Genomic DNA, 20,266 nt, shown 5'->3' with positions numbered 1-20,266 from the left:
GTAAAGAACCCACCTGCCAATGCAGGAGACAGAAGAGACTCGGGTTCGATCCCTGGGTCAGGAAGATCCTCTAGAGGAGGGCATGTCAACCCATTCCAGTATTCTTGCCTGGAGAATCCCATGGATGGAGGAGCCTGGTGGGCTACAGTCCATAGGGTTGAAAAGAGTTGGACACAGCTGAGGCAACTTAGCGTGATGCACAGGATATAAGTTCAATTTTCAGAAATCCTGCCAAACAGTTTTCAAAGTGTTTGTCCCGAATTCCACTCCTCCTGGCACTATGTGATAGTTCCAATTGCTCCATAAATATGTCCGTCTTTGTATTTTCTGTCTTTCATTTTAGTCATTTGGGTGGTCTTAAATTGCTTTTCTTTGATAAACAGTGACATTGAATACCTTCTTTTTTATGTTTATAGTAATATTCAAGTGCATATTCAAGTCTTTTTTTCTGCTGTTTCTCTGTTGGGTTGTCTGTCTTTTTGTCATTGATTTACAGAAGTTCTTCATATATTCTGGATATTAGTCCTCTTTTGGATACATGCTTCTTTTTATTTATACCTTGTGATGAATAAAATTTTTAAAAAATTCTATTCTTGTTGAATTTCTCAATTTATGGTTGTGCCTTTTGCATCTTATAAAACTGAAAAATCAAAATTTTCCAGTATCAAGTGGTTTTGTTTTCACACCTGTAAAGTAGTTTTGGTTTGCATTCCATAAAGTGCTTTTTTGGCCACTAAGTTTTGTCCACATCATCCTCTAAGGTTCATAATTCTCTCTTGCTTTCAAGGTTCAGCAGAGTTTGGAGAAGATTTCTAAACTGGAGCAGGAAAAAGAACATTGGATGTTGGAAGCACAGTTAGCTAAAATCAAGCTGGAGAAAGAAAACCAGCGAACTGCAGATAAACTGAAGAGTACAAGTAGTGGGCAGGTGGTAGGGGTGGCCCAGGAGAAGGCTGCTGCGGTGACTGCTACGGGCCAGGAAGACGCGTCTGCCAAGGCTGTGCCAGATCCCGTTCACAGCACCAGTGAGGTAAGTGTCTTTTTTTATAATGGTAACTAGTGGGGATCCCCCTGAGTATTCAGAGTTTACCACGTGAATTACAGGAATTTATAATAGGAATAATCCATGTGCTATGGAAAACTCAGGTTGGTGAGCAGGATGCCCCCTTCAAAACACAACTTTATTCCTTTCTCTTTGATTTTACATGCAAGAGTTCCCTACGGTAAGGGCTGTGTTTCTGGTGAAGATAAACTAAGTCAAATTATGATGATTCTGTTTTTCCATTGAAACGTTTGTGATATGGGGCTTATGTTTCTGACAAAGGACTAAATGACTAACTTTTCACAGAAATGACCATAAATACGTTTTAAAACCAATTATATGGTATATTCCTAGGTAATATAAAGCTTTATGATTTACATATAATACAGTTAGACTTCCTAAGGCAATATAGTGATGTTATTTTGCAGCTTTGTATTTCTTGCCTTATATTTAATTGCAGTGATTTAGAAGGTAAGGAAACATCTCTATTGGAATTACAGAATTCAGAGTTACACGGAGAAAAATTTTCTGATTATAGTATTTTGCCCACTGTAAAATAATAACTAAAAATCTAGAAAAATGAGAAATCAGGGAAGGAAGGGAAAAAAGACCCTCAAATTAGAAGGATCTCATTAAATGTATTTTTGTTAGCATTTTTTTGAGAAACTTGAGGACAGCCGTGGTACTTGCTGACGGCCCTGTTCTAAGGCGTGTGATTTCCCCTTATAGCTCACGGATGCCATTGAAGAGCAAGTCATGGTCCCTTTCACGTCTACCTGTGTCTGATTCAGAGCATACTTAATAGTAATATATACAAATTAACTTTTATTTTCAAGATGTATACAGACCTCACTGCACCTTAACAGTGTCAGAAACCTGGAATTATTGTTAGTTTTCTTAGATGTGATAATGATATTTTGATTATTTAGGAGAGTATCTTTATTTTTTGGAGGTAAATGTCAAAGTACTTAGAGTAAGATATCATCATATTTGCAGCTTACTTTCAGATGCTTCAGGAAATGTACACACACAGACAAATAAAGTAAATGTAACAAATTGTTCTTTATCAAATGTATTAATGTATTGATAATTGTATTGATAATACATCGATAAATGTATAAATGTGTTAATACATTGTGGGTGCACAGGTGTTTATTATCCTTTTTTGCCCAAATTTACTCTGTGTTTACATATTTTCATAGTAAAATATAGGACAGGAAAAAAGAATTAAAATTCTTAGAAAAGTGAAAAACACACCAGACTTCCCAGAGCAGTGACCTGAATGGCCAGTATGCTCACTGGAGGATCCTACGTAAGCCCGATGGTGAGGTTGAATCCTAGCCGCGGGTGTTGCTCTCTCCCCCTGACAAGGGAAGATGACTGCCTGGAAGGACATTTAACCAACAGGACAGAATTCTGGCATCAGTTTAGGTACCATTTGGGGAAGTGCAACATTGCCAGCACTCATCTGTGGACTTCCCTTCAGAGTCTGTCTCATTGATCAGATCAGACTGAATGTTTTCATGATTTTTATTGCTAAATTATTTTCTAAAGGACTGTATTAGTTTATACTCTTTATCAGCAGCATATGAGAAAATGCCCACAGCAGTGAGAAAATGTTTAGTTATTAGGGTCACCATGAAACTATCTTTAGGTCTTGCCTGCTTTGGAAATAAGCGTAGAAATGACTCAGAGTTAAAATCTGTTCTTCCTCTTTTTCTTCTCAGACCATTTGTTGGGTTTCAGTAAAAATGGCTAATAGCATTTGGATAGAGGAAATAGTGATGGTCATATCCATTACTGCCATATGACAGAAATCATGAATATGGTTACATATCTGAAGGGCCAGCTTGTGTTGAAAGATGATTTGTATCGAAAGATGATTGATTTGAGGGTGATCTTCCAGAACTCCACTGCTAGTGTGCTTTTATTTATTTTTTTCAATGTTGCTTGTTTCATTTTATTTTTTGGCAACACCACACAGCTTATGAGATGTTAGTTCCCCAACCAGGGATTGAAACCAGGCCCACAGCAGTGAAAACACTAAGTCCTAACCACTGGCCCACCAAGGAATTCTCGTTAGTGTGCTTTGAAACAGTGTGAACCCAGAAGAGAAAAAATATTACAAGGATTTAAGCTGTTGTGTTTAAAGTATAAACAGTCTGTTCTAAAGCTTTTCCTCCCTTGTGTTCTAGATTGGAATTTTAACCAGGACGTCTGACAGTGAGGTAATGTGTGCTTAACATCATGTTGTTTGTTGGTAAATATCTGACGACATGTTTGTTGACAAAGTCCAGCAAAAGTCAGCTTCATCTAATTACATTTCTGACAAGTCTAGTCATTGTGCATGTTGCTTTGCTTGGGTCAGTGTTAACTGTCACCAACAAATCACAGCCTGTTTCTGTAATTGTCTTCTTGAATGACTTGACTTGGCAGTTTGACACGGTGTGGCATGAGCTCGGCCATCAGCTTGCTGGTACGTGGCTGGAGGCTGCAAGCCATTACCTTCCCAGTGGGCCAGCTGGCAGAGCAGGGCTTTTCAGGGCCTTGACCATCAATGGGCTTGTAGTTCTTTCCAGCCCTCAAGTGACTGAATCCAGGTAAAATTTGGCCTGTCAAATAGGTTTGCATCTTTTCATTTTGAAATATTCCAAGTGTAAACTTACAAATAATCATTAAAAGAACACTGAAGTCATTCAGCCTAACAGTCAGAATGGTGAACTGGCAAACATAGTTCAAGTAGGTTGGTAAATTCTTTGGTTTCTTTATTGGCCTTACACTTTAGGTAATCTTGAACTTATGCATCTACTTCTAAACTCAACTGAATAGGTGCCATTGCTAGAGTAATTAGAAAACTAGTCTGGAACAAGGGCTATAAATTGTTCATTATAGAAATAGTTTAATTTGTTAGTATGTTTAGAAGCATTAGAGTTATCTTAAGATAATGTGGGGGGAAAGAATGTTCATATTTTTAGGAATGCCAATAAATGCTCCCCTTCTCCCTGTTCTCTAGTTAGTGGAAGACATAGGAGGCAGGTAGATAGAGATTTTGAAAAGTTAGGTGTGCGGCACCTAACTGAGAGACATGGCCCCATGGCTGGGGGGCCTCCCAAGACTTCACTTCTGCTTTCTGCTCTTGAAGCCACACCTTCACTGTGAGATGGGCAAGGAGCTGAATAAAAGCATCTGTCTTGTTTAAAGTTTTTCCGAAAAGTGGGGAAACTATGATTTCCCATCAAAATTCAAATGAAAATCTAGGAAATGTCTTCTTTTTATTTGGCTAAAGTGATAGTAATCTTTTTTTTCCCCCGTCTTAAAACTGCTTCATCCCACTGGCATTTATTTACTCAGTTATGTGTGCTCTCTTTAGGCTCCAGATGTGGAATCTCGGGAAGACTTAATCAGAAATCACTACATGACAAGGATAGTGGAACTGACGTCTCAGCTGCAGCTAGCTGACAGCAAGTCAGTGCACTTCTATGCTGAGGTGAGTGGAGAGTCAATCGGATCAGGTGGATTTTCCTAACCTCTTCAGCAATTAGGTCACTGTCTTGGCCTCCTGCTGTTCACCACAAAAGAGAGATCAGAGTCAGTGTGTCTGCAATGTGGATTTGGTTAGAGTTCATGTAGATTGGTCCACATGCCAACGAAAAATCTTTATCGATAGACTTTCTTAGGGTTATATAACATGTTTTGGAACATTATTATTATAGATTCCTTGTTTTAGAGAGTTATAAGCTGGTCACATTCATAGGTGAAGGAATTTTCTTTTAGGGAAATTCAAAGTAAAGTATGCCTTTGTTTCTCTTTAGTATTCTCTTTAGTTACTAAATGACAACTTGTGGTAATGAGTTTTTATAAATGATAAAATGCAAAATGTAACCTCTTTCAACCTTTAAAAAATATAAAGTGTTGCCTTTTGTTAATTTTCTTCTTCCATCACCATATAATTCATTTTCTTAAGAGGGTTAGGAAAAGGTTATGCAAGATAATAAAATTATACAAATTCCTTGATGAAGAGGAGAAAATGAAAGAAGAAATTACAGATACCAAGAAGTGAGAAACAATTTATAAGATAGAATGGATATCGCTCAACATATAAGGATACTTGTAAGGTCTCTGATTAGAAACTTTTTCTTAAAAGGTTAGTTGTAGATGTCAGACAGAGATGTATAATCCTTTAAACTGTTCAGGAAATTGACAAATGAAAGATCACACCCTTTATTAGAATGTGACTTTGTGATTTTCTCCTGTTCTGCAGAGACAGAGAGGTTGATAGGAAGCCAGGTGCTAGGAGTGAAGAGAGGCTTTGCTTCTCTTTTCTTGCTGAAATAAATGATATGCATAGCTTAGTGTTGCATACCTGTTTGAGAAGATGATCAGTAGTGATAGCTGTTGGATTGTAGGAAAATGAGGACAGCAAGTTGGATGCTGCAGTGCCTTACTGTTTGAACCATGTGGCACAGAACTTTATCTTGTCCTGCTTTGGATCCCTAACTACTTTCTGAGTTACTCTCCCAGCCTTGATTGTCATCCTCACAAGGACCTGTGTTTTGCAGAGCTCTCTCCCTCTTTCTCTGGTTCAATGGCTGATCACATAGATGCGTGATTAATAGAGAGTGGTTGATTTGGTTGGCTGAACTTGCCTGAAGTTCTCTTATGAGGAATGAAATTAGTAACTGGGGAATTTCTGAGGATTTCCAAGAGATTTGCTTATGTTAGTAAATTCTTTTAGCACAATTGTGATACAGGAATTTTAAAATGGTTCTAGTTTTTCCTTGTCTGTAAACAGGAAGTGGTGACCCTCAGTATTACTCTATTGGAATGGTCAGTCTGAGCATTTGATGTTGACACAGCATTCAAATGTGTCTCAACAGAGTGTCCATGTCAACCTCATGGTTTATCAGAAAATTTAGTGATCCTTTTAATGGCACGCCTTCTTTGAACAATAGAATGAAATAGAATTTTTCTTTTTTCTTCTTCATGTACTGTCTCCAGATAGCCTCAGATTAGTAGACCCCTCCCCCGCCCCTGCAAAAAAAGCCAACTGGGGTCTTTAAACTGCTCTCACATCTTTTTTCCCCCATCGACAGAGTGAGGCTGTGAAGATTTTATTGTTCCTGTGATATGGTCTCCAATAAAGAACTTAAAACACAAGAAGAAAAGTATCTTAGAATTCATACTGCTCGATGGCATTGATCACTTTTGAAATAACCACTTCCTTTCTCATCCAGTGTACATGAATCTTGGGTAAATGTAGAAAAGAAACTTCTTATGCTTTTTGTAACCTGTGGTCATTAGGCTAGAGTTTGGAAAGAAATACTGATGAACCTGGATTAGTAGATGTTTTTTCCCTCATTAAACTGCTGTGAGTGAGGACCGCTCACATTTCTTACGTGTGCTCCAGGGTTTATGGTACAGGGCCTGTGGATATTTGGCAGATGTTTGTGGAATGAAGGAAGGAAGTGTGGTCTTGGGGATTGTTTTCTAGTAACCTTCCCTGAAGTAAGTTCGGTTTGGGGAAATGCTTCCTGAGATTATGGTATGTTTTCTGATTTCACAGTGCCGAGCACTCTCTAAAAGACTGGCCTTGGCTGAAAAGTCTAAAGAGGTACTGACAGAAGAGATGAAGGTAGCCAGTCAGAACATTAGCCGACTTCAGGTGAGTTTCATGTTACCTACGCAGTATGTTTTTTCATTGAAGGTTCTTAGGCTGAAAATCAGCATTTCCTTTCTAAAATGGTGACATTTGACCTCTAGATATAATATTTTTCTTACCATTTTATTTCTAGCTTATTTTCAAGTTACAGCTCATTTATGGCAGGCAAGAAGTGGTTGTATTATTTGTTTCTCTAGTTTAATTTTAATTATAAATAGTTTTGTAGTCAGCAGTTCTTTAAATAATACTTATTTATCCATAGTCCTTCCTTTTTCTCTTCCTCCCAGTTGATAATGCCTGTCATGGCTGGCCAGAAGTTTATTTTGTTCATATGATTCAATTCCTTCTCTTTACTGATTCATAAAACTGACATAAACTGAAAGATAGGGCTACAAAATATTCCTTCTTACTCACTGCTTTGCTTTCAAGCCTTGTTTCTAGAAGCCTTTATTAAATATACACATGCTACAAGCAAAGAAATAACTCATTAATAGCAATACATACTTCCTTCTGGTTTCAGATTCATTTATAGATTTTCTAGAATCACAAGATTAGATGTTAAAAGGCCAAAGAGAGCCTGAGAGATGAGAGGGGAGAGGAAGGTGCTTTTTCCAGGGAGAGTCCTGCCCAGAGGGCTGTGGGATCCCCATCAAGTGTGGGGTGGTGGGAATGTGCCAGAGACCACCTTCCCCACCTCACCAAAGGCTCAGGAAAACCTGAGGGAAAGAGCATGAAGCCCTCTTGTTTTTTGTTTTTTGGTTTTTTTTCTTTGTGATACTTTTATACCTGGCATAGAAGGAAACTCATTTCTGCAAAAAGAAATTCAGAACCCATTTTAAAGGTTGAGAAAAACTTCTTCCCCATTTTTGCTTATTCTCTTGTTAGACCTGTAGCTTAACTTGCTTCTTAATTGATCAGATAGGCCATCTTGATAGGTTGCTTTTCCAACATTTTTTTTTTCTTTTCTCTTTTTTTTAAAGACACTTTCAAGTTGTATAACTGGTGGAGTTTTGCTTTCTCTTTTCTTTTTTCCCTGGCCATTCAGGATGAGCTGACAACTACCAAGAGGAGTTATGAGGATCAGTTAAGTATGATGAGCGACCACCTGTGCAGCATGAACGAGACGCTATCTAAACAGAGAGAAGAGATTGACACACTAAAGATGTCCAGTAAGGTAGGGGAAGGAAGGGTCTCTCTGAGGAGTAATAGTTAATATTTAATGTATTTTATATAAGGTACTTCGTTGCTGTTTGTTTCAGGAGCAAAGGATTAAGAGATTTGAAGTGTTTATAAATCATTTCACTTGTCCTCTTATCCGAAAGTATAATGAAGATTGTTTCATTAGTTACAAGTTGAGAGAAGGTCTGACCTCCAGGCCCTAACGCTGTGTTGCTTGCTTCTGGTTTTGGGGCAATTCTGCTACTGTTCGGTTAGTTAGGAGCACTCTTAAGAGGGTTTATGATGGGGATTACTCTTTATTTATATGAATCTAAAATGGTCTCATTGAAAAGTAACCTTCTTAGCAAATTTATTCTCATAACATATCCATATAACCATATAAAAGGACTATTTTGTCCTTTTAATTCCAAAGACTTCTTAAATTTCATTTCCCATAAAGCCTCTGCTTGTCCAGGCTGGGGTCAGTAGATATGGGTAGTGTTTTTGTGTTGAAGGGCATATCCATGTATCATGTATCTTTGTTGTATCATTATACACACACACACACACACTCTTAGCATGAGAGGTGGGCTTCAGGAGGCCAGAGAGCTGGTTTCATGCATGATCTCAGATGCTTGGCATATTTTGATAATTCAGACAACACTCTGCCACCAGCAGCTTGGTTCTGCTATCTCCAGCCTGTGCTCTTTGCAGTCCACGCTGCCCCTCACTGATCTTGCAAGCATGTGCTGAGTTCCTGTTGCGTGCTGGCCCTGGGAAGGACATAGAGATGAACAGACCATAGCTTCATTTTCGCATCTGCCAGTGGTGGTGCAGAGCTGCATCCCACTCAGTTGGTGTCTCCTTGGAAGTGTATCATGTTAATGCACTAGAATCTGCCTTACAGAATTTTGTTTCTCCGTGTAATTGGGTGGTATTGATTGGCCTGTGGCTGCTTCAGAGAATGTTTGTGATGCTTTTCTGGGACATCTTGTGATGGTTGTGACCAGCCTATGTGGTGCTGATTAGGGTTCTCTGGTTACTGGTGCTAGGGGAAACTTGAGCTTGTAGTTAGGGGGTAGGGTATTGGTCTTTTTGAAGAATGCCTCCTTAACCCTTTTGGCCTCTTGGTATTCCATCAGGGCAATAGCTGACTCATGTAGAAAGCACATGTGTTAGTGGGAGTAGCAGGAGAAAGCCTGCTTTTAGCACCTAACATTTGAAGAAAAGTAACAGTCATTATAGGAAAAGTTTTCAGACCTCAGAGCTGCAGAGGGCATTTGGTTCTGAATTGAGGAGGGTTAATGGTGGGTATAGGGGCTTCCCTGGTGGCAATTGGGAGACCTGGGTTCAATCCCTGAGTCTGGAAGATCCCCTGGAGAAGTGAATGGCAACCCACTCCAGTATTCTTGCCTGGAGAATTCCAGTGACAGAAGAGCCTGGTGAGCTATAGCAAAGCTCATTGTCCCAAAGGTAATTAATTGTATTGCAGTCACTTTGTAAGTAAGGAAATTTTTAAGCCCTCTTGGAAATTTTTAATCTAGTCCTTAGAATATCTGTGATTAATAAAGTGTAGAGTTAGTGATCCTTCTTTACTTTCTAGTTTCTGTTGTTAACCTTTCTTTGATCTTTCTGTGGTCCCTATATTTTGTCCCCCCCACCCCACTCCCCATTTATTAGTCATTTAAATTGCTATAGCATCAGATAGCTGAGTTGACATGGTCTCCATTGGATACCAAGTAAACATCCTGAAGCCATTTGTTTGCTATTATCTTGTTCTGAACTCCAGAAAAAAGAAAAGTTACATAAAACTGGAAAGCCCAAATCTCTGTATATGAGGGAATTGGGAATTAAGTTAAGACATCTTCCAGGTTGCTCTCAGCTGGTATCTGAGCTTCCTTTTATCCTGAGATTATCATTGCCACTGAGATGTTAGCTGGCACATATTAAAAATAAGTTCCTATTAAGATCTTTTAAAAGGTGTTCATTTCAACAGCAAAGGAACAAGTTTAGGCTAAAATATTTTATTCAGCTTTATGAAACCATAAAGTACCTTGTCTTTGAAACAAAATGAATATATGAGGTTTGATAAATCCAAGATATGCTTTCTTTTCTTTATTACCTGTGCTCAGACACCAGGGAAATAAGGTAGATGGAGAAAAGTGGAGAGAGTGAAAAGGAACAAACTGCTCTGTGATTCCTAAATAAAAGTTAGCAATGGAAGGTTATCAGCTCTTCTCCTTCTTGGAAGCTAGTTTTCCACAGTGAACTATGGCTTCCAGACAGCTTGATCTCTTAAGTTGTGTGGATGATTTTTCTAGAAGTTGGTATTCTTATCGTTGATATTTTTCTTTGCACAGGGAAATTCTAAAAAGAACAAGAGTCGATAGTTTACGGATAGCGGGTTGGCGACTTCTTTCCAGAGCTGCTACTGCTGAGCGGAGCTGCGGGGCCGACCCTCCACGTCCAGTGCTGGCCGCCTTCAGGAAGCTGGAGTGTTGTTGGACCTAGTAAAGTAGTCAGTGTTGTAAATGGCCCTGAAATATTTAAAATATATTTGTAACCGGTAAGGCAAATACAGAATTTGATGTTGACAGTAAAATGGAAAACAATACACATACCTTGGATATTGTAGGTTTCCTTATGCTGTTTTTACTGTGCACTTTTTAAAATTAGGTTTTAATTTCAGTATGTAAGAACAACAAATATTTTGTATATTTTCAGACTTGATGATATGGTAATCAATTTGGTATCTACGGAATAGATATATGTTTCTGGATAAAATGCTTACATTGTCAAACTGTCATTACTTCTCGCTATAATTGAAAACAGTCTCCAGTTCCTTTTGAAGACTTATTCATTCTCTCTGTCTCTCTTTCCCTGTTCTGGAGGGATTGGGCCTTGAAAACTCCAGATCTTGTGGTTTATTATCATTGTCTTCAGCTCTTCAGTACCTTCTCTGTGTTGGAATAATAGCTTAAGGAAATTGATGTCAATAAATTCATACTTATATCAAACTTTCAGTCTTCTGAGAATCTGATGAAGGAAACGGAAACGTTTTAAAGTAGGCTTCACAGAATTACCAAATCCCAGTTGATTTAGATATAATCTTTCTAATCCTTCAAATTGGAATAATTGTACAGTTAATCCTTTATTAAGTCTTTGAGTACCTCTCAAGGTACTTGTAACTATACTTCAGGCAAGGTTGCTAAGCCCTTTTAGGCTCCTATTGGTTTATTTCATAAACATTGTGTCATTTCAGTGTACATTTCAGAGGTGTCTCTCCCAGCACCTCCCTCCCCAAGTCTTTAGTTTCTCCTTCCCTCCGGGTCTCCTGCACATGCCCATTTCACTCCATGTCTACATCCCTAGACTGAAACTCCTCCCTCCTCACCTCCCTGCCTGCAGCTTCATCTCTTGTGAGCCTCTTCACTGGGCAGTTGCTAGTCACCCTCCAGAATGCTTTACTCTGTTTCACCTGAGTGCTCAGCACCAGCTTCCCTCTGTGCTCAGCATGAAGGCCAACTCCTTGGCCTCCACCCCCTGTTCTTAGCTGCCTGCTATAGAGACAGACTGGCTGTTGTGCTCAGTCTTCACAGTAATGGAAGTATTTGAATCCTGCCTCAGGGATCTCTGGGTGAGTCCAGCTCTGTCCCATCCTCCCTAGCCCCTTGGCCCTTTCTGTTTTGTGTGATCTGCTCATTTTCATTCTCTGTCAGCTGAACCCAGCGGTGTTCACTGTGGCTGCGCCTAAGCCCCCAAGCACCATGTTGCTTAGCTCCACCTTAAACCTAGAGTTTCCAGCCCCTGCTAGACCCTTAGTGTTCTGTGACCCTGCGTGCTCAATTTCTCATCCATTTCTGTTCCTCCTTTGGAGGGTTTGGGACTAAGGAGTGATGTCATCTGGCCTATGCTTTAATGGAATCATGGGTTGCTAGGCTGAAAATCCGGAGAAGGCAATGGCACCCCACTCCAGTACTCTTGCCTGGAAAATCCCATGGACGGAGGAGCCTGGAAGGCTGCAGTCCATGGGATCGCTAAGAGTCGGACACGACTGAGCAACTTCACTTCACTTTTCACTTTTATGCATTGGAGAAGGAAATGGCAACCCACTCCAGTGTTCTTGCCTGGAGAATCCCAGGGACCGGGGAGCCTGGTGGGCTGCCGTCTGTCTCTGGGGTTGCACAGACTGGGACACAACTGAAGTGACTTAGCAGCAGCAGCAGCAGGCTTAAAATCGATTGTAGGGTAGCAAGGGTGGAAGTAAACAGAAGAGTTAGGAGGCTATTCAGTAGCAGGAGGCTGTTGAGAGATGATGGTGGCCTGGTCTGTGCTGATGGCAGTGGAAGTTGTGTGAAGGCTATTTCTGGATTTGTTTTGAAGAGAGTATATAGGAATTGCTGAAATCGCAACGCTTTCCTCTATACTTCTATTACTCTTTATACTTCTATTACTCTTCTCTGCTTTTACTCCTAATACTTATCATAATGTAACCTACAATATGTTTTGCTTATTTATCTTGTTTATTACCTGTTTTTCCCCTTTAGAGGTTACAGTTCCATAAGGGCAGGTTTTTGGTCTGGTTTGCTCACTGTTGTCTTCCCTGTACCTAAAACACTACGTGGCATTCAGTGAATGTTTGTCAAAAGAATGCTTCCTGGGCAGGAACGTGGAGTGTGAGAGAAAGAACAGTCAGTCAAAGGTGAAGCCAGGGATTTTGACCTGAATGCACCTGACTGCAAGGGGAGATCGAGGGAGTAGCATCTTGCTTCTACCTGGCTATGAGTTAAGCTGAACATCTAGGAGTCACCCTGACTTCCTCCTCACCTCGCACATCTCGCTTTTTATCTTGTCTTGCTGAACCTTCCTGCCTTTTCACATATCTCAGCTCTAACTTCTTAGTTGATGCCTTAAATTGAGCCCTGGCTCCCTGCTGCCTGGATGACTCACTCGTCTTCCTGTTCTCCAGACATCTCTCTCTCCACTTAGCACATTTCTGCAGAGCCATCTCCTGGCTGGAAAGAAAGCCTTCACAGTGGCCCCTCATTGCGCTCTGGCTGTAGTGCGTACACGTGAGACGTGTATACTGTCCCTCACTTTTTCTTTATTCTCTTCCAAGCACCCCCGCCCCCCACCCTTGCTATAGTCTCTGTAGAAGGAAATGGCAGCCCACTCCAGTGTTCTTGCCCGGAGAATCCCAGGGACAGGGGAGCCTGGTGGGCTGCTTGTCTATGGGGTTGCACAGAGTCAGACATGACTGAAGTGACTCAGCAGCAGCAGCAGCAGTGAAAGTGAAGTCGCTCAGTCATGTTGGACTCTTTGCGACCCCATGGACTGTAGCCTACCAGTCTCCTTCGTCCATGGGATTTTCCAGGCAAGGGTACTGGAGTGGGTGGCCATTGCCTTCTCCAAGTCTCTGTCTACCTTTATGAAAATCCTCAGACCTCTGGGTCAGGAAAAGTGTCACTTCTGAGAGATGGGCCTGCTTTTCTCTTAGAGAAAATGTGAATCTTGGGTTGTGTCCTTCTTTGCTTTGGTGGCCGAGACTTGTATCTCTCCCCACCTGAGAGCTGCCAGAGCTCCCAGACCAGCGGCCCCTATCGCCCAGCATGGTGCCTGGTCCCACAGACCTGCTGGCAGTCCTTGTGAAGTGCTTGACCTTTGTCTAGGGGTCAGTGCCTCTGGGAGGTTTCCTCGGTCTGAGGAACAGGGCAGGACTCTAGAGGGTGCAGTTGGTTTCCTGGTAAAATTGTCCCTTTTTAACTTAATTGCTAAGATCTTTGTTCTTTAGGCAGTCTCTTGCCAAAGCATATAATGACCACCACTGGTTAACCATTTATTTAAGTCAGGCATGGTAAAGACTTGACTTATTTCATTTAAATTTCCAATAACTGTATCTCATTGGTGCTATTACTGTCCCTGTTTTACAGTTAGAAAACTAAGGCTTAGAGAGGGTAAGCAGTTTGTCCATAGTCACACAGCTAGTCCATGTGGGGCTGGGATTCAGATCCAGGCTTGTCTGATTTCCAGAGCCTGGCTTATTCACTACTGTAGTATGAGCCTTTTGAATTAAAGACATTCAGTTCTCTTCCTACAAGTACTATATATTTGGAGGATAAAATATTAAATTTCTCTGTAACTCCTATACTTCATGCAACTTTCCCTTTCCATGTCTTCAGTAAGTATTCTGACCCCTTCTTTCAGCATTCATTTGGCTTCTTGAGCTTATGGCCTGGGTACAAGGTTTGCCTTTGATACGATTTTTTTTCTTCTCTGACCCTGTTTTTATTTACGTATTCCTCGTTACATAAACCTTCCCAGCTACCAAATTCTGAATTTAATAAATTTATGGCATGAGTCTCCCCCTTCCTCATAATCCACTTTCTGTACAAACTTTGTTGTTATTTTTTTTTTAAAGGAATTTTGTGACCACAGAACTAGAGATTAGTATGAACCCTTTTGTCTCCATCACTTCTTACAAACATTTTGTCAATCTTGTTTCATCTTTTTTTCCACGTGGCTTCTTTTCCGGGAATATTTTAAGGCAGGTCCCAGACATCGGACCGTTTCCCCTGTGAACACTTGAGTCATGCATACCTTTTGTAAAGATGAGAACGCTAACTTCTTAATCTGCCTTACCCAGTGCTGCTGAATGCTCCGGTACAGATGAGACTGTGATAAGCAAAGCAGTCCACCGGCTGCCCTTGAGCTCACAGTCTGCTAGTGAAGCAACAGTGATCCTGTAAATGCACAATTACAATCTGCCATATGTCCTGTCTTGCCCTGGGCTTGTCTCAGACAAGGCGGCAAGTGAGAGAGAAAACATAGAGGCTGCTGTTTCCTTGATTAAATGTCTGTATTTTTACCAAAATTATAAACTCGATTTGAGTCAAGCTGTTCTGAAATACTTATTACAAGAATGTCCCTGGTGGTCCAAGACTCTCTGCTCCCAATACAGGGACCCCAGTTTGATCCCTGGTCAGGAACTAGATCCCACATGCTGCAGCCAAGAGTCTGAATGCCACAGCTAAAGATCCTGCATGCTGAAACTAAGACCTGGCACAGCCAAATAAATATTTAAAAATAGTACTTATTATAAAGAGAAAACAAGGCAAAAGAGACAGAATCTCCTCATTTTCACCCTCATTTCATGCTCCCCAGAGAAAAGCACTTTCACTCACTGTTTTGATATATCTCCCTATTTCCAAATGACATGCTACTGTCGCTTTTCCTGTTGGGCATTGTCAGTTGATTTTCCAGTTAGAAGATGAGGATTTGTCTCTGTTTCATCTGCCTCCCTTTCCCTACTACTCACATACATATACATGCTTTCTGTTTTCCTGTTGTCTCTTTCAGACTAGTTATATCAACATTTTGATTAGATCGATACTCCATGTATATTTTAGTGTGATCATTTAAATGCTGTTGGTAACTGAGTCATGTAATGTACTATGATGCCTTTTCCTTTCTTGTACAACTTTTTTTGTTTTCCCTGGAGTTAATAACTGTATCTATCTGTCTTCCATGGTGCTTATCACTAATTTATTCCTAAATTCTCTCCCAGGTGCCCAGGTGTATAATTCTCATCTCAGTGTGATCAGATTCAGCTGGTTGTTTAGCCAAATTTATCTTCTTCAAGAAGTCTCTCCTAGGGAATTCCCTGGCCATCCAAGGGTTAGAACCCAGTGCTCTCAATGCCAGGGTTCTGGGTTTGATCCCTGTTCTGAGAACTAAGATCCCACAAGCCATGTGGTGCAGCCAGAAAAAGGAAGGAAAGGAAGAAATCGCTCCGAGAGTCCTTTGATCTGTGCCAGGCTATCCTGGTTGATCTCTAGGCCAGCTGTACTGCTGCTGTCTTGGGATCTCCTTTCCTTATCATCCTGGGCATCGGGTCTCCTCTTAAAATAACTCTCTCTACAAGCCTTTCCAGTGAGTGTCTTTTGTCTCTATTTGCCATTGCTGTGCCCTCTCAAAGAGTCATCTGTTCTGTCTAGGCCTCTTAAAACATGGAAAGTGAAAAATGAGAGATAATTCTCAGTCCAGGCACAGATAGGGACTCAGTTGACTGAAGTTCACATAGGAGCAAATAAAAAGGACTTTAATCATTCATTGCTTCCTGGAGGTGATGGAATTTTCAGAACTTACTGAAACAACATTTCTGACTTTTTCTTCATTAGATACTATATGCTTATTGTGAAAAATTTGGAAAATGAGGAAAAGTGTTGAATACATATCTTTTTGGAGATTCAGCTATTAATATTTTTGTTTATCCCTGTTCTTTTTTCATGCATATATATGATACATGTTTTCAGTAAAAACTGGGATTATAAGAAATTCCAAATGAGAAAAAGAGGCTCTTTAATATGAAGTAGCTGGCAGGGGGGTGTAGGTTTGCTGGCTGCACAACCCCAGGGGGCACTGTTCACATTCTGTTCTGTAGCAGGCCTGGGTGAAGGGAGAAGACGCTCCAGGTTCAGCCTGAGCAACTGTGATAAATAGCATGTATTTTGTTAGGTCATTTTACACATCACCCCCCATTATGCTTGTTATAAGCAATACTGTTCACTTTTCAAAGCTGATAAATATAACTGGATTCTCCACTGCTTTCGGGAAGAGACCATCACTTATGCTAACAGATACTTTTTAGCAACACAACCATTTTCCAAGTTCATTAGCCACTAAAGCAAAATAAAAAAATCATCTGCACTATTTCCAAACAAAAATGTGAGAGAAAAAAACAAAATGAGGAACCAATTAGCTGAGAAAGCCACCAACAATGTTGGAGCAAAAGGCTCTCTCCAAATGATCATGAATTAAAGCTTTCTTCATCATAAAAACCCTCAGACAGAAGAATGACCAGTTTATAGTTTTGTTCTATGCAACATTGACCCTGGAAGTTGTTCCCAGCTCTTGAAAGGCTGGAGATAGCAACTTGGTTGATGAAGGCTAAGAAACCATCTGGCAGAGCCACACTGACAAGGAATAGTCTGGGGACAGAAGAGAAGCTTCTGTTCTCGGCTAAGGGCCACGTTCTCAGACACTGTGGCGATAAATGGAAAGCTTGTCAGTAAGTTTAGCCTGTGCTATACATTTTTAAGCAGTTTGGTAATTAGCTCCAAAATAGGAAACTAACTGGCAATCAGAGCATTAGAGCAGGAAAACCCATTACATTTCTTCCAAATCTTTGAAAGAAAAGGTCATAGAGCAGGATTAGAATAACTGTTTTTGTAAAGAGAGGATCAGAAGAATTGACTCCTGGGTTGGAAACATGCTGGAGGCTATTATTGTTAGGCCCCTCCCCCACTTAAATCCTTTGTATTGTTTTAAATGATCTCTGCTCCTTCAGTGGCCCACTGCTCCCCAAACACCAGTGGGATAGCTGGGTGGTGACACCTCATAGGTCCAAGAATAGAAAAAGCATGGTTCAGTTAACTAACAAAAAAAAAACGTTGCTTACTATCTCACTTAGACGCTGAAGAATATTTTCCCTTAAAACATGGAAAGTGAAAAATGAGAGAGTCCAGGCAGAGTAGGGACTCAGTTGGCTGAAGTTCACATAGGAGCAAAAAAAGAAAAAAAAAGGACTTTAATCATTCATTGCTTCCTGGAAGAGATGGAATTTTCAGAACTTATTGAAAAAACATTTCTGAATTTTTCAGCTTTCCTCTATTTCCTTAGGGTACCTCTTCTGCTGTGTTGTCGACACATCTCATGTTATCATTTTCACGTATGCCAACTCCCTCAACAACTACAGGTGCCATGAAGCAGGAACCATGCCTTATACTTACTCCCTGACAGTGCTTAGCAGAATGTCTTGTACACAGTAGGTGTTCAGTTAATGCTAACTGGATACATATTAGGAAGCAGGCCAAGGTACTATATACAACTGTAGCTCAAGCCATACCTAGGGGTGACCTATCTCCAAAACAGGATAGCCAGTCTCAGGCCCTGAGTTGATTAAGTGATCATTCCTCTATGTATTATTGATTTCATTTGGCATTCTCAGTGAGGATGTATGCTTTTTATTTATCTCTGGAAATTGCTTTTGAAAGAGTATTTTAGTTTCCTCATGGATAAAGTTGTTTAAAAACATCAGTCCAGAATGTATCATGTACCTAAAATGGTGTGTTTTTATTTTTTTCCTGTTTCTTTTTCACTGCTGTTGAAGCCATCACTGGTTAATTTTTTTTTAATACTGTCTTCTGCAGGGCTTTACTTTATCTTGAATGAATGTTGTAATATAAACAGACTGACTCTTGTAAAGTTTTTAGAGAGGGATGTTCTTATCAAGCATTTTGGGCTAAGACTGTCCCAGATCTGAAGTCCTCACTTTCCAATAAAGTCCACCTTCACATTGGGCATTTCCAAAAGCTGGTTTGAATTTATATTGATCCTGACAGCTTCAGCTAATTCGAGATTTGAGGAATTCCAAGTTAATCTTCTAGATCGTATTTATAGACAACTTGGGGACTGTCGCTCAACAGTGTGGAAATTCTAAATGGGTTCTATAAAAGGCTGCCAGGAAAGGGAAACCTGCTAGTGAAAAGAATGATATAGCCTGAGGGTCTCTTTACTGAAGAGCAAAGAAAAGGACAGGAACTGGAGGAAAATGAGGTCACAGCTGGCCATGAACAGCTGTGGGCGCCTGGCTAGTTAGGCCAGACTGAGCTGTTTACCACCAGATTTTGACACAAACGGACACTGCCAGAAAGGGTCCTTTGAAAATGGTGGAAGTGTTACAAGAAATAAATCTGCATTCGTGAAAAAGGCAACCTTTTGGGCCATGCTGAGTCACACAGAAGAGGAGTGCCTGTCCCTTGCAAAAGATAAATGGTTTTCAGTCAACTGCATTTGCCCTTTAGAAGATTATGGGCCTATTTGCTTTGCAAAAGTGTCAAAGTTTCCAAAAGAGATTTCTTTCACTGGGTGGGCTACCTACTAATCAAGATCATAATGCTTGGAATTAAAAAGAAGATGGAATTTAAAAGGTGAACTCAGGACTCTTTTTAAGCCAATGATAATTACTGGTTTGTCCAATGTGTTGTTTCCTTTCTGTAGTTATAGGTGGCATTTTCTGTGATGGGCTGGCCTCTTGGATGGCCCAATGGCTAGACACAGGAATTTCAGTTTGGGATTTCAGCCAGAATGCCTGGAGTCAAGACATCTCTTGATTATACTTAAGATTGTCTTTTCTCAGATCATGAAATAATCATCACTTAGCTTCATTATTTAATCTTGTTTCATATCCCCACTATTCCCCTCAGTTTTCTTGCATTCAAAAGGGATGATGATATTTTATCATGTTTTTTTTCTGCTTTGTGTTGCCATCATGTAACTTTTCCCAGGTCTGTTAACATCTGTTTTCTTTTCTTCTGCCTCCCTCTTCTTTGTCCTTGTTCTGCACTTCGCTCAGCTCCTTACCAGAAGGCTTGGGCCCAATACCTGTCTGGGTACTGGAGCTGGCTTGGGCCCAGTACCTGTCTAATTCCACAGAAGAGTCTCTGAAAAGTTAACAGTCATCTGACTTCCTATGTTTTAGACTCCTTTTTCTCCCTCAACCCTTGATCATCACAGGGATGGTAGCTGGAGGACAGGGACTATGAGGAGGACCCGATGTCTTTTTCTGTTTGCCTAGGGTGTCTTAAGCTTAAGCACAATTAGAAATTTGATCTGAAACTAAATGTCTCCTAAACAGATCCCAGCTGTGTGACATGAGGCACTCCAGTGCCCTCTCTGAATATTTCCTTCCTTCCTCAAACCCCTCAGGTTCTAACCACTGGCTGCTGGTTGAATAGGATACTGATTATCTTTTCCATTTCACCAAGGAATTCCAAGGTCAAACACAAGACTACACTTTAAACACCATTAAAAAGAAAATCACACTGCTGTGCAAACACAAGGAAGTGTTCAATCAGAATTCCCTCATTTCCTCTCTATCATCCAAGCACTGCATTTCAAGTCAAGATACTCACTGGTGTGTGTGTGTGTGTGTTAGTCGCTTAATCGTGTCCGACTCTTTGTGATCCCATGGACTATAGCCTGCCAGGCTCCTCTGTCCATTGGATTTCCCAGGCAAGTATACTGGAGTGGGTTGCCATTTCCTTCTCCAGGGAAATCTTCCCAACCCAGGGTTGAACCCAGGTCTCCTGCACTGGAGGCGGATTCTTTACTGTCTGAGCAACCAGGGAAGCCCATACCAGCCTGGAATTCAGGCTGTTTCCAACACAGACCCCAGGTGGGACCATCGAGAGGAAGACAGCCAGCAACACCTCACTCTCGGGGCTGTGATTTGTAGGGTTCCTGGAATGCCTCAGGGAATGCCTTTGCATGTACATGAACGTGAACCTGGGGTCAGTGGATGGGCAGGCCATTCTTAACAACTTACTGACTGCAGGTGGATGAATGCG

At 40.7% G+C, this 20,266-nt stretch overlaps 1 protein-coding gene across 3 annotated transcripts in view; it reads left to right on the top strand.

Moving 5' to 3' along the window:
- The window catches only part of PPP1R21 (protein phosphatase 1 regulatory subunit 21), a 66,967-nt gene extending 56,091 nt beyond the window's left edge, over positions 1–10,876 (top strand). For all 3 annotated transcript variants that reach the window (XM_069580450.1, XM_069580452.1, XM_069580451.1), the window contains 6 exons: positions 788–1,030; positions 3,238–3,270; positions 4,413–4,529; positions 6,606–6,704; positions 7,747–7,875; positions 10,220–10,876. In XM_069580450.1, the coding sequence (XP_069436551.1) occupies positions 788–1,030; positions 3,238–3,270; positions 4,413–4,529; positions 6,606–6,704; positions 7,747–7,875; positions 10,220–10,249 (651 nt within the window). In that variant the 3' untranslated portion in view covers positions 10,250–10,876. The remainder of the gene's footprint in view (positions 1–787; positions 1,031–3,237; positions 3,271–4,412; positions 4,530–6,605; positions 6,705–7,746; positions 7,876–10,219) is intronic.
- The last annotated feature ends 9,390 nt before the right edge of the window (positions 10,877–20,266 follow it).

Source organism: Ovis canadensis, chromosome 3, assembly GCF_042477335.2.
Source record: "Ovis canadensis isolate MfBH-ARS-UI-01 breed Bighorn chromosome 3, ARS-UI_OviCan_v2, whole genome shotgun sequence".
In the NCBI taxonomy this organism is placed as follows: domain Eukaryota; kingdom Metazoa; phylum Chordata; class Mammalia; order Artiodactyla; family Bovidae; genus Ovis; species Ovis canadensis.
Note: the sequence above shows the minus strand (reverse complement) of the source record. Positions and strands in the feature narration are given on the sequence as shown.